Genomic DNA, 15446 nt, shown 5'->3' on the forward strand with positions numbered 1-15446 from the left:
GGAATGGTCAAACATTTCTTCCTTTCTCACCAGGGACCCAAACAGTCTTTCCAGGTGAAACAGTGTTTCATTTGCACTTCTTCCAATCTAGTGTACTGTAATCTGTGTTTGGTTTCTCCTCTATGTTGGAGGATTCAAGCACAGATTGTGTGACCACTACAATGTTAGCTATATTTCTCTTTTCACGGATGAGGGCTGGCCTGCTGAGTTTTTCCAGCATTTTCTGTTTTTATTTTGGATTTCTAGCTTCTGCAGGTTTGTTGGAACTCCCTGCTTTAGTTGCTTGGCTCCATGGATTGGCATTCGTCAAACAAATAAACTATATCAACAAACATACAAGAGGCACAAGAGGTGCAAATTGATGGCAGATCACCACATCTGAGTCGCGCACATCAAGCTTTCCTTTCTAACATCACCATGGGAACTCCATCATTACAAGTATATCAGCAGTTCAAAGAGATGGTTTGCCATCAGCAGCACATTCATACCAGGTCATCAAGCCCACATTTAAAAAAATAAGTAACAAACACTTTGCAGGAGAAACTCAGCAGCACCCATCGGTGGAAAGGAATGATCGACGTTTTGAGTCAAAACCATCCATTTCTCTGCACAATGCTGTCATCGATTCTGCTTGACCTGCTGAGTTCCTCCATCAGAACGTTTCTTGTTCCAGATTCCAACCTCTGCAGTCTCAAAACATTTTCAAAGTCTTTTCCTTCCATGGCCCTGATCCTATCACAATGGTGATGCTCTGATTTACCGTACTTATTTCTTAACCCTCTGAAGCTTTCTGATATTCGGAGGTTGCAAATAAAGGCACACGTGGAGATATTCATTAACTATGTTAAAAATGTAAAATACAAATAACACACCGTTGATTGCTTCAGGGTGCTCACTGTCCTCATAATGAATCAGCTCTTAAAGTCCTTCCAGCAGGATAATTAACAAAATGTATTGTAGGAATTCCATGAAATGTGGTGAATGGAATTTTTATTGGTTTCTGAACAAAACATTCTGGGCCTGGGTTAGACACAGCCTGAGAAATACTGGATATGCATTGCCAACCGTAAAGACAGATAGCACTAAACAAGACAAAGGAAACATAGCTGACAAAGAGGGAGGATATTCAACATTGGTACGCATTTCTCTATAAAATTTACCTCATGCCTTTTAAGACGTGTAAGTTCATGAAACATTTAATGACTGAGAGCTACTCCCTGGATATGTTTATGGAGGTGATTCTGGCATATATTTAAAGTCTACAGGTGAGAGCTTCAATGCAATTTTCACATTTTTCCTCCTTTTCTAAAATTCACTCATGGATTGCAGGCACTGCGACATTTATTGCTTCATCCACAACTGTTCTTCAATAACTCAAGATAATACGAGAGGGTGGAGGCCACCAGGCCCCTCAAGCCTACCATACCATTCAATATGTTCATGGCTGCTCTATGCTGGCCTATCTCCTCAACTTGACAAAATGGTAGTGACACACTTTCTTGAATTGGTCCTTTAGTTTAGTTTAGGGATACAGCGCGGAAACAGGCCCTTCGGCCCTTCGAGTCCGCGCCGAACAGCGATCCCCGCACATTAACACATTGATTAGGAACAGTCAACATGGATTTGTGCCTGGAAGGTCTTGTTTAACTAATCTTCTTGAATTTTTTGAAGATGTTACACGGGAAATTGATGAGGGTAACGCAGTGGATGTTGTGTATATGGACTTCAGTAAGGCCTTTGACAAGGTTCCTCATGGAAGGTTGGTTAAGAAGGTTCAATGGTTGGGTATTAATGGTGGAGTAGCAAGATGGATTCAACAGTGGCTGAATGGGAGATGCCAGAGAGTAATGGTGGATGGTTGTTTGTCAGGTTGGAGGCCAGTGACGAGTGGGGTGCCACAGGGATCTGTGTTGGGTCCACTGTTGTTTGTCATGTACATCAATGATCTGGATGATGGTGTGGTAAATTGGATTAGTAAGTATGCAGATGATACTAAGATAGGTGGGGTTGCGGGTAATGAAGTAGAGTTTCAAAGTCTACAGAGAGATTTATGCCAGTTGGAAGAGTGGGCTGAAAGATGGCAGATGGAGTTTAATGCTGATAAGTGTGAGGTGCTACATCTTGGCAGGACAAATCAAAATAGGACGTACATGGTAAATGGTAGGGAATTGAAGAATGTAGGTGAACAGAGGGATCTGGGAATAACTGTGCACAGTTCCCTGAAAGTGGAATCTCATGTAGATAGGGTGGTAAAGAAAGCTTTTGGTGTGCTGGCCTTTATAAATCAGAGCATTGAATATAGAAGTTGGGATGTAATGTTAAAATTGTACAAGGCATTGGTGAGGCCAATTCTGGAGTATGGTGTACAGTTTTGGTCGCCTAATTATAGGAAGGATGTCAACAAAATAGAGAGAGTACAGAGGAGATTTACTAGAATGTTGCCTGGGTTTCAGCAACTAAGTTACAGAGAAAGGTTGAACAAGTTAGGGCTTTATTCTTTGGAGCGCAGAAGGTTAAGGGGGGACTTGATAGAGGTTTTTAAAATGATGAGAGGGATAGACATAGTTGACGTGGAAAAGCTTTTCCCACTGAGAGTAGGGAAGATTCAAACAAGGGGACATGACATGAGAATGAAGGGACTGAAGTTTAGGGGTAACATGAGGGGGAACTTCATTACTCAGAGAGTGGTAGCTGTGTGGAATGAGCTTCCAGTGAAGGTGGTGGAGGCAGGTTCGTTTTTATCATTTAAAAATAAATTGGATAGTTATATGGATGGGAAGGGAATGGAGGGTTATGGTCTGAGCGCAGGTATATGGGACTAGGGGAGATTATGTGTTCGGCACGGACTAGAAGGGTCGAGATGGCCTGTTTCCGTGCTGTAATTGTTATATGGTTATATCCTACACACATTAGGGTCAATTAACAATTCTACCAAGCCAATTAACCTACAAAACTGTACGTCTTTGGAGATCCTGGAGAAAACCCACACAGGTCACGAGGAGGACGTACAAACTCCTTACCGACAAGCACCTGTGTTCAGAATCGAAACTGGGTCCCTAGCGCTGTAAGACAGCAACTCTACCGCTGCGCCACCGTGCCATCCTGACCACGGTGCTCACAGAGTACGATTGGAGAGGTCGAGTTAATTTCCAAATCAAGGTGAGGTGTCACTTCGAAATAAATCCTCCCTACCCAACAACACTGTGAAGAGGAACTTGCTGCTGTCGTGCCTGCTGTTCTTTCTGCGTGGTGGAAGTCCTAAGTTTGGGAAGCACTGCTGAAGTAGTGTTGGCGAGTTGTGGCAGTGCATTTATGCATGGAACACACTGCTGGCTTCCTTTGTGGGGAAATAAATGCCCTTTCCTACCTCATCTGTGGCAGACAGACCACAATTGTGACAAGCTATTTGACCACAGGGAGCTCGCGTCAATTGTATTCCTAACCAACATCCATAGGCAGGCACAAAATGCTGGAGTAACTTAGCGGGACAGGCAGCATATCTGGAGAGAAGGAATTGGTGACGTTTCGGATCGAGACCCTTCTTCAGCATTGGGGGAACTGTGACTTTTTGCTACACCTGGCTTTGTTTATCTTTTGTGTTGGAAGGAACTGCAGATGCTGGTTTAAATCGAAGATAGACACAAAATGCTGGAGTAACAGCAGGACAGGCAGCATCTCTGGAGAGAAGAAATGGGTGATGTTTTGGGCAGAGACCCTTCTTCAGACCCGAAACGTCACCCATTCCTTCTCTCCAGAGATGTTGCCTGTCCCGCTGAGTTACTCCAGCATTTTGTGTCTATTTTTGTTTGTCATTTCCTCTATGGCACAAGGATGTTATGATCACCTGCCACAACTGGTAACAACCAGCTCAAACATCAATTGGTCATTGAAACTGGGAGTTTCACGGTTTAATGTGAATCAGTTACTCACTTGAAAATCTCACTGAGCCATTTTAGAAATGGAAGCTTCGACAGAAACAATGTGTTTTTTTAGACCTTGCTTCCTCATTAATCTTTAAAAGGATTGTTAAACTTAGGCGAGGTGTTATTTTAGAATGTAGAATTTTAGAATTTCCCTGCTTTGGAAAGTCTCCCTCCATAGGCTGATGTTCTACGGCCAATTAAAAAGCCGGCTAAAGCCTGATGGGAAAGCTGACAACAGCAACTGCACATTGAAATAAGTTCCTTTGTTGACTGGAAGGCATTTGGAGATGTCCTGAGATTGTAAAATGCAATTTCTTTCCCCAACTTCAAAAAGTTCTGGCAGTGTCAGAAACCACACTACCGATTGGGAATGTAAATCCTAAGACTTCACACATCTGGGGATGTTACCTGCTATTGCCATGCTTGGGCTCAGCTATCCAGAATATATACTGTATCAAAGTGTATAAGCACATGAAAGGAAAGCCTAACTTTTCCTTTTTCCCCTTTAAAACTTAAAAGATACTGAGCATCGAGTGCCATGAAGTGAGATATCACTTCACTTCACAGTTGCTCTCATTTGAATGTGAAGCAACACCAGGCAAATGAACACAGAGGCATTTCCCTGGCACAAGACCACAATGTTGAAGTGTCACAACAACAGCGGTTCACTTCACTTACTCTGTCTACAAAGAAATTCTTACTCCCTGTCTGATACCCCATAACAAAAGCCTCATGAGCTGAATATGTGGCAAACTGCAATAAATGATATATTTTCCACTTGTTTGGCTGCTCTTACCAACTTGTGAATCATTTGCTTCACAAATCGTTAGCGATCATACACAGAGTGCTATTGCAATTCCTATTTATAAGCCTGTTAATAGATTCAGGTGGCAACGCAGATTGTTTACCATCTGTGGCAATATCGTCACACAAACTCGAATGCATGCACACAGACAACCTGCGTCTACACACAACACACATACACATGCATATGCACAAACACATCTGCACAGGCACACACTCCAGTAGTACATACATGTGCACAGGCATGGATACACATGTGCATGTGTACACATGGTCACAAACACATTCAGTTGCATAGACACACCACCCACCAGCACACTCACACATGATCAATCTCACACACACACACATAGAAGCGCACACACACACACATACTGTGCTATGTGCCAGCTGATAGGTGATGTACAGAATTAGATGGTGTACTCACTGGTTTTGCACTGGCACACGCGGCATCCACTGCTATCTAGCTTGAAGCCGTAGATGCAATCCCTCTCTGTCAGTGTGCAGTTGATCAGCAGCTCGCAGACTGGCGGCCCGATGGTGATATACGTCGGCTCTGCAGAAGCAAAGGAGGAAGGGAGGAGAGTGAGAGGTGTTACAGAAGATCAGCCGAACACACCATTCCCTTCTTTCATTTTGCTTGGCAACATACACACTCTGGCATCAGAAAGTTGCCAGAGTGTGTCCCTAGCCATAACCTGAGCAGATCATTCAAACTACACAGCACTTCCTTGGTGCTCAACTATCTGATGTACTGTCCATTGTCTAAGGTGCTGTGCACCATCTGTTCCAATGGATCAAGTGGATGCTAAAATGCTCCTATGACACTACTTAAGAAGTTATGATGTCTGCCACTGCCTTGACTGAACCAACACTATCCAGCCGAACAGACTATAGGTTTATCATCGCACGGCCAGTTGTTGGGCTGTTTCTTTCAGAATAGCTATTGGAATTGCCTGTAAAGCCACTCCACTTCAATAATAATTCACTGCATGTCGCACCCGGCCACATTCCAAGTGAATAGCATTGTGCCCGTGAAAGCCTTTTATAATTTTAATTACACATCAACGCACCTCAGCTAACTGGGTAACATTTCATGCTTGGAATAAAACCAGAAAATACTGGAAATACTCAGCGGGTCAGGTCGCACTGGTGGGAAGAGAAACATAGTTAATGTTTCAGGTCAAAGATGTCTCCTTGACTGGAAAAAAGATTTCCTTAATCAGCGTGTTCAATTAATTTTATCATTTAAATCTAATGCCATTTTCACTCACCAGACATCTCCCTGGAAATGTGCACATTATTTTTCTCTGCAGCAGCATGTACAAGAAGGTGGGCAGAGAATCGTAAACAGGGGATCGTGTCGGCATCTTATGGAGTATCATTCGGGGACTTAATTGATCAGCCAAATGAATACTGTGGGTACAAGATTGTGACAGAGGCTGGGTATCCTGCAGAGAGCGACTCACCTCCTGACATTCTGAAGCCTTTCCTTGATTTATAAGACACAATTCAGGATTGTGATAGACTGCTCCTACTTTGACTGGATGAGTCCAAGTCCAAAACTCAAGAAGCTTAATGCCATCCAGGACAAAGCAGTGATTCTTTTCTCCATCAGGCAGATTGGCTGCAGTGTATATTGTCTACAAAATACACTCCGACAGCACCTTCCAAACCTGACTTCAACTACATAATATATCCCTCTCTGGTCAGGGTGTTTGCAAGTTGTAGAAAGCCACCTGAAGTCACCTGAAGACTTCATTCAGTCAGTCTGAAGAAGGGTTCCGACCCGAAATGTCACCTATTTGTTTTCTCCAGAATGCTGCCTGACCTGCTGAGAAGGGCCTGTCCCATGAGCATGCGATCTGCATGCGGCAAACGCGACCTAAAGGGCCGGTCCCACCAGCATGCGTCTGCATGCGGCAAGCGCGACCTAACGTGGTCGCTTGAACCGTACGGCATGCGGCAAACCAGAAGCGGGAGCCGCACGGAGCAGGTCGAGTGAGTGACACAGCGTCGAGGCGGCTGCGGGCCGGCAGGCCGTTGCTGCGCGGAATTTTTAAACTCGGTCAGTTTTTCGGAACCCCGCGTGATGTCGGGACCAGCTCCGCACAACTCCATACGGCTCCGGCAATCAAAGTGGGACCAGCCCGCGAGGCCGTACGGCTCAAGCGACCACATTAGGTCGTGCTTGCCGCATGGAGTCGCATGCTCATGGAACAGGCCCTTTACTCCAGCATTTCGTGTCACTCTTCATTCTAATGTTATTTCACAAAATTTGATAGTGATCAAAATCGAGGCACAGCAGGGAAGATGGTTGAAGAATTAGTTTTGCAATTCTCCCTGTGAGGAGTTTGCACAATTTTCTATGACCGCATGGATTTCCTCTGGGTGCTCCAGTTTGCCCCCATATCCCCAAGACGTGCGGGTTTGCCGGACAGTTGGCCTCTGTAAATTGTTCCTATAAATTGTGGATGAGAAATTGGGATCAAATAGAGTATGAATGGGTGATTGATGATCAGCATGGAATTGCTGAGCCAAAAGGCCTGTTTACATGCTGTGTATCTAAATTCAACTAAAGGAGCATTTAACAGGAGGAAAGTGGAGCTCCCGGTATGGTTACCATTGATGGAGTAATTACAATTTTGTCTGAGCAAGAACTGAAAAGGTGCCAGGACTTCTGAGGGTGTGAAGCCAGAGGCAGTTAAAAGATTGGGGAGGGGTCGGAAAATAGCAATAAGAATTTCAACATGAAGGCCTTGCCCAACCAGTGACCAAGGCAAGTCGCCAAGCCTATAAGTGAAGGGGATTTGGAAAGTGAAGCTGGGAGACCAGCCAAGAATATATTGGGAGAGTCAGATCCAAGAGCTATAATGGAGGCCAAAGCATTGCTCGCTGATTATTTCATAATTTGAGAATTAATTCCATGCAGATTGCCTACATAACCAATATCAGGACATTCAAGATGCTTATGTTACAATGTTACACGTATATTAGTCTGCTTAAACAATTCATGCTCTGAACACTGATGAAGGTGTTCTTATACTTTGAAAGATTCACCTGGAGTTAAGTTACTGGTCAGTTAAGATCTAACTCTCTACGGAACAGGCTGGATGGGACGAATAGCCCCTCTCCTGATGTACAGTATGTGTCTATTACATAGAACAGTACAACACAGGAACAGATCTTCAGCCCACAAAGTTCATACCTAATGTGATGGTAAGTTAAACTAATTTCTTCTGTCTTTGGTTTGCATAGTTAAGGTAGACAATCAGAACATATTTCCAAGATGGAAATATCAAACACTAGAGGGTATAACTTTAAAGTGAAAGGGGCAAAGTTTAAAGGTGCGTGGGGCAAGTTTTTTTAACATGGAGGGTCATGAGTGCCCGGAACGTGCTGCCAGTGATGGTGATAGATACAATAATGGCATGCAAGAAACATTTTGATAAGAGCATGGAATGGAGGGATGTGCATGCAGATAAGGGTTGGTTTTAACAACGTTTGGCACAGAAATTGTGCGCTGAAGGGCCTGTTCCTGTGCTATACTGTTCTATGTTCTATGTGATCCATATCCCTCTATTCCTTGCATATCGTATGCCTATCTGATGGTGTCCTAAATGCCATGTATCATATCTACCTCCACCACCACCCCTAGTAGCGCATTCCAGGTACTCACTACTCGGTGTGAAAAATTTGCCCCACACATCTCTTTTAAACTTTGTCCCTCTCACATTAAAGCTATGTCCTCTTGTCCTTGATATTTCCACTCTGGGAAAAAGGGTTTGATTGTCTACCATATATGCCTCTCATTCAATTGGTTTCATGCAATGAACTGCGTAACATCTCACGACAAGAAGTAAATCACCACCTTTTGTGAAAAACACCTTCAGGTTCTTAGAATCATACAACACAGAAATAGATACTTCCGTCCACCATGTACAAGTCAGCCATCGATTACCTATCCATGCAATCACATTTAACAGCACTTGTGTCCATAGCCTTCTGCCTCTTGGTGATTCAAATCCTTCTTTAGGTACTTCTTGTGAGACTCTCTGCCTTCACCAGCACTTCAGGAATGTGTGTTCAGATTCAAACCACCCACTGATCCCTTAACATACACCCATGCTCTCTAGTTTTAGATGCATCTGGTATGGGGAGAGGTTTCAAACTATCTACCCTATCTCTGCCTCTGTGCCCTATCTAGGTTCACGTCCCATCATCTAATCTTCTCCGAATTCCCAACCTAGACTGAGAAGAGGGTATGATATTAAAGTAAAACACAAAGTGCTGGAAAAACGGAGATGTTGCAGGTCAGGCAACATCTGTGGACGAAATAGACTGGCAGTGTTTCAGATCGAGACCCTTCATATGATTAATGTGATATGAAAGTGTTCAGTGATGGCCCATGCTGAAGGTGACACTTGTAGTGCATGAAATTGATGCATTCAGAACATGATCTAAATCCTGGGCCCTCGCTCATAATAAAGTAGGGTACAGTGGTGCAGAGCGCTGGAAGGTAGCTGAGGCAAAGGTCACAACTGTAAGCCTTTCTGGAATTCATATGAAATCCTATGAGATTGATGCCTATTCAAGATTTAAAAATTAACTGGACTTTATTCCACTTAGCCAAGCAAATTGATCGAATTGTCCCAAACCTTTGTTTTTTATTACAGTTCGCTAAGTAAACCTGCCAATACCTCAGTGAGGGGAGCATATTTCACATTTCATGCAAACCTCAATGGCTATTTACCGTGCAAGGAATGTCTCCTGGACTGAAGCTTATGGTGGCCATAGGGTCAAAGGGCACTGGCATGGCCCATTTATCACCAGTCAGCTGTAGCTGTGCAGGAGCATGACAGTCCCAGCATTACATTTACAAAGGACTCGACAAAACAAAGTAGCTGATGGTGCACCTGGTTACATGCGAAAAATGCCATTTAATTTCCGGCAAGGCAACTCAGGAATCTTAAACACGGCCACAGAGGTAGGAGTTTTACATGGCTGGTCACAGAGGTTGGAGGGAAACGAAACTGGCTAAAATAAGGATTTCCACAGACCCAAAACTGGGTTAAAATCCACCATGTGCTACATTGGGTAAATATCCACTTCAGGTAGATAGGGACTCATGGTTGTACTAATCCCCCTTTTCTGCCCTTGAAGCAATTTATTGTAAGTATAACTTGCTGGCACAAACGCAATTTGATGTCTTGATGCACCAGTTGAAAAGCATTTGTGATTAAATAACAACTACATAATATATAACCAAACTTGTATAAAGCCGCAGATTGCTGAAACATAGAGACACACAACGAGATCCCACGTGAATTTGTGGACACTTGGTCAGATAATTTAAGCGATGTCTGTCCAGGGATTTTCGTGTCCATTGCTTTGTTTAACATAGGCTAATAACTTGGATGTGAAGGGCACAATTTCTTGAAAGCAGATGCAAAAAACAGAGGAGTAGTGAACTATGAGGAAGGATGGTATCGACCTCAAGAAAATACGGATAGGCTGGCGAAATATATGGTTGGGTAACATGCGACATTGCATTCAGCTTCTTAACCACCATTCCATCTGCCCATTACCCCCACTCTTCCCTTTGGGTCCCTCCCCGACTGTTCGTATCTGCCTACTCTGCCTCCCTTATTATGTCCCATACTCCACCATCCCATCAGATTCCATCATCTGAAACTCCTTGTTATCTCCACCAGTCATGTCCCAGTCCCTGCCACTATCTTGACCCTCTCTCCCCCCACCTGACTACATCCATTAATCCACCCCTCCTCACCTGGATCCTCCTATCGCTTGCCAGCTCTTGCACCACCTCCTTCACCTCTTTATGCTGGCTATTTCTCTTCCATCTTTTAGTCTAGAGAGAGGGTCTCGACCCAAAACTTCAACTGTCCTTTCCCTTGACAGATGCTCCCTGACCCGTTGAGTTCCTTCAGCATTTTGATTTTATGCTCATAATCCCAGCATCTGCAATCTCCTGTGTGTCCATGTTGTTCCAGCCACCAGGAGCACGAGGCAGCTTGATGGACCAGTTTCCCTGCCTATTCTACTGCTGTGCCTAAGAATGTAAACACCCCTCTCAAGCAGGAGTTGTGAATTTGTGGAGGTCTCTGCCTCAGAAGGTAATGGAGGCAGTGGAGGCCGATTCACTGGATGCATTCAAAAGAGAGTTAGAGAGAGCTCTTAGGGCGAGCAGAATCAAGGGGTATGGGGAGAAGGCAGGAGCGGGGTACTGATTATGGATGATCAGCCATGATCACATTGAATGGCGGTGCTGGCTCGAAGGGCCGTATGGCCTACTCCTGCACATATTTTCTATGTATCCATGTAAATAGCGAGGTTATGGGAGCTCACTAACAGTCACAGGGAGAATTTTGGTGCCGTCCTGTAGGGGGTATGGCTGCCTACCCTGCAGCTGTCTGTTTTTTTTCATCTCTTTTTCTATTTTTAGTTAGTTTAGTGTTTTGTTTTGAGGAGTTCTAGCTTTTTTGTGTGTGGGGGAAGGGGGGGGGGTACTAGGGAAACTAATTTTCAGGGTCCCTACCTGGTCGGAGATGCAGCTTTTCTCCGGGCTGCAGCTTTGACCCGTCCCCGCGGCCTACCAGCGGGCCTGGAGCGGCGTCTCCTGAGGGGACCGCCTGGAGCTTCGGCATCGGCGGCAGCACCGGCTCAGCTGCGGCGGCGGCGGCACCGGCTCAGCGGCAGCGGCACCGGCTCAGCAGCCGCGGCGGCATCAGCTTAGCAGCGGCGACGGCACCGGCGGAAGCGGTACCGGCTCGGCATCGGCGGCGGCGGAGCTGCGGGTCGGAGGACGGCGGTGCAGCGCTGGAGCGCCATTGCGGGGCTGGCGGTGACTTCGCTGAAACTCCGGTAACTGGAGCTGGGTCCGTTGCGGAGCTGCGGGTCTGTGGAGCGGCTGCGGGCTGAACTTTCCATCGGGAGCCTGGGATCTCCTGATGAGATCGCCAGTTGAGCTCCATTCGGCGCGGCCCTGTCGGCTCCGGAAGCCACAGTCTCGAGTAAGGAGGCCCGACTATGGGTGGACATGGGGATGGGACTGGACTTTGTGCCTTTCTCCACAATGGGAACCATTGTGGGGGGATGTTTTGATGTTGAAACTATCTATTACTGTCATGTTGTATTCTTTTTTAATGTGCTGCATGGCAAAAATAATTTCACTACACCTAGGTCTTTATTCTTCTGGAGCGCAGAAGGTTAAGGGGGGACCTGATAGAGGTCTTTAAAATGATGAGAGGGATGGACTGAGTTGATGTGGACAAGCTTTTCCCTTTGAGAATAGGGAAGATTCAAACAAGAGGACATGACTTCAGAATTAAGGGACAGAAGTTTAGGGGTAATATGAGGGGGAACTTCTTTACGCAGAGAGTGGTGGCGGTGTGGAATGAGCTCCCAGTGGAAGTGGTGGAGGCAGGTTCAATGGTATCATTTAAAAATAAATTGGATAGGCATATGGATGAGAAGAGGATGGAGGGTTATGGTATGAGTGCAGGCAGGTGGGACTAAGGGGAAAAAAAAAATTGTTCGGCAGGGCCGAGATGGCCTGTTTCCGTGCTGTAATTGTTATATGGTTATATATGGTTATAAGGTGTATGTGACAAAATAAATTTGAATTTGAAATTTGAAGCTGCAAAGTCCATGCAGACAGCACCCGGGGTCAGGATTGAAACTATTTTGCTAGCATTGTCAAGTCACAGGCTTTACTGGCTGCGCCACTGTGCCAGCCATTTACATCCTCCTCCCTCTGAGGAACTTCACAATCCCCGAGCTAGGGAGTTGACAGGTGGGGATAACCTGAACAGTTTCACCTTTCCTGCATGGGAATGATGGGCAGAATGGCCCACTTTCTTGCCATAAACTTAGAAGATTCTGTCTTCTCTCAGAGGTATATGAATCATTGGATTTCTTTATCCAGCGATATGTATCTCAAATCACTATACATATTCACGGCTGTTGGACTGCAGAGGAATCAATGATTATAGGCAAAAGGCAGGATCTGAGGCCCGTGATTACATTATTGAATAATAGAGTATGATCAAGGGGCTGTATCACCTATTCCTGCTCCTGTTCCTAATGTTTTCATGAATGAGCTTAGAGGGGAATATATTACTGAAAAAGGATGGCACTGATAACATATTAACTGACTTCCAGGCCTTGCTTTGAGAAAGAAAATGTCAACTGAACGTATGTCCTGTTTACGAGTTAATAACAATTTTCCTCCAGGAATTAAGTTTGGTTTATAGCCAATAACCACTTCACTAATAATTGTATTTTCTGGGGGAGGAATCTCAAGTTTAGGGCATCTACACGCACATCAACATGGCAATAATTAAAAAAAAATTAGCAATACTATTTTTATGTGACAGCTTAAGAGCTGCAATAGAGGAGAAGAAACTGCTGAGCCTCTTGGCTATAGAATAACACAAACATTGTTCAGGGCTGTAAAATATAAATAAGAGTGCGGGCAGGAGAGTGGAAAAAAACACTATTTGAAACGCTCTTGCACAACATTTCCATTTTATCCCACAAAAACATTCCATCAGCTTTTCTGCCTCTCATGTGTAACATTCTTTCCACTTGCTCAAATATCTGAGCATTTACAGCATCGGCTCCGATTAGGCCACACAATCCCAGGTATCTGTAATTCTTTGGCAGAAAAGACGCTCACTCTGAAAAGTCAGCCTTGCAATGATTGTTTCACTCATTAGATGGTCCCCGTTCAAGGTCAAAGGCAGTCATGGCGGCTCAGAGTTGCCATGGAAACCCACATTAATCCAAATTACATGGAGGTTGGGGGCACCATTAGAGAACAACCGTGACAGCGGGGTAGAGAGACAGGCAGATGCACACACACACGCGTGCACACAAACTCACCCCAGAGTTCTCACAGAGCAGAACATACATGCGCACAGGAAAATCATGCACACACCTGCATATGTGATAACCCACGCATGCAGATGCAACACAAACACACACATCCCCCACTCCACCCCTATCCAAATGCGTACACGATTGCCATAATAACGTGTGGTCAAGCAGCAAATTCATGGAGTTGGAGCATCCTTCACAGCCCCGCAGCAGCATGCTGCAACAGTTGCTAAACGTGATGGGAGTATGGAGTAAAGTTCAACTTATTCCTGCTATTAATCATCTGAGCACGGACAATATCTTGTAGCCCGGGGTAAAGTTAGATATGTTTTTTATCACTTATCTCAGAAAATGAGAAACAACGTGAAATGCAGTCCCTTGGGGTCCCGTGCGCTAAAGTCAGACTGAGTATCAACACAATGTGGTTAAAAAGAGCAAAAGTCAATACAAGTTGGCATTTAAATCTCATTTTGATCTATATGTTCCCACAGGGTATTTTCTTCTTATATTAATTTAGCTGCTACTCTTGTCTGCATTATTAGTGATATAAAACAGTTTCTCTTATTTATCGATCTATCAATCCTACATGTTCAGTTGATGTACATTCCGTCAACATTGGCTGCTTAAATCACCTCTCGTTAACCCCCGCCTCACACATCAGCACCACCCTACTGCCCCACCTAAAATGACCATCTGAATGAACAATCGGGGAAACAAATTGCGTGAAGGTTCTCCACAAAGCCACAACTACAAAAAACTTCAGTAACAATGTGCTCTCACCAACTCATATTTTAAGGCATGCTAGGTGGCGTAGACCCAAATCCTGGAGAGGGCCATTAAAGAAGTGTTCTTGTCACCACCCTTCATGAAAAGCCTCAGTAAGTGTCTACAATACATTGAAAGATTATGACCTTGCACTTTCTCACTTGCTGACACCAAAAGGTTCATTTTTAAATCTTCCTTTGATTTACTACATTGACATGTATTTTACAGTAAGAAGTGGGACCTATACAGTAAGAAGTCTCACCTTCCATGTGGAATTTATGTAGTTTGACAAATAAGAAGCATTGTGACATACAGCACAGAAACACGCCCTTCGGCCCATTTGGCTTTGCGGGCCAATACACCCCATCTAAGTTAGTGACATTTGCTTGAGTTTGGCCCATATCCCTCTAAACCTTTCCTATCCATGTACCTGTCCAAGTGTCTTTTGAACATTACTCTGGTACCTGCCTCAACTATCTCATCTGGCAGCTTGTTCCACATACCCATTATCCTCTGAAATAGTTTAACCTCAGGATCCTGTTAACCTGATCTTTCCCATCTCACCTTAAACCCGCATTTACCCTATCTATTCCCCTCATGATTTTAGCGGTTTCTTTCTTACTCCCGTACTGCTATTTCATCAGGTGGGGCAGGGATAGTAGTGGTTGGTTGAAAACCCATGTGGTCACTGGGCGAACGTATAAACATTACTCAGTTTGTATTCAGTTTACACATACTCAGTTGAGCTTGTATGTTGCTGGCACTCCCCAATGGAAAAGATCAAGAACTCATGGCAACAATGGAAATCCAACAATCTTTTAGTTTAGTTTAGAGATACAGCGCGGAAACAGGTCCTTCAGCCCATCGAGTCCAGACTGACCAGCAATCGCTGCACATTAATACTATCCTACACTATGGACAATTTTTACATTCATACCAAGCCAATTAACCTACAAACCTGTACGTTTTTGGAGTGTGGGAGGAAATCGAAGTTCTTGGAGAAAACCCATGCAGGTCACAGGGAGAACATACAAACTCCGACCAGACAAGCGC

At 44.6% G+C, this 15446-nt stretch overlaps 1 protein-coding gene across 2 annotated transcripts in view; it reads right to left on the reverse strand.

Annotated features, from left to right (window-relative positions):
- crim1 (cysteine rich transmembrane BMP regulator 1 (chordin-like)) overlaps positions 1 to 15446 on the reverse strand; it is a 212727-nt gene that overhangs the window by 40165 nt on the left and 157116 nt on the right. For both annotated transcript variants that reach the window (XM_055639319.1, XM_055639318.1), the window contains exon 8: positions 5155 to 5283. In XM_055639319.1, coding sequence (XP_055495294.1) covers positions 5155 to 5283 — 129 coding nt within the window. The remainder of the gene's footprint in view (positions 1 to 5154; positions 5284 to 15446) is intronic.

The sequence above is a fragment of the Leucoraja erinacea genome, chromosome 8 (genome assembly GCF_028641065.1).
Source record: "Leucoraja erinacea ecotype New England chromosome 8, Leri_hhj_1, whole genome shotgun sequence".
NCBI classification, from domain to species: domain Eukaryota; kingdom Metazoa; phylum Chordata; class Chondrichthyes; order Rajiformes; family Rajidae; genus Leucoraja; species Leucoraja erinaceus.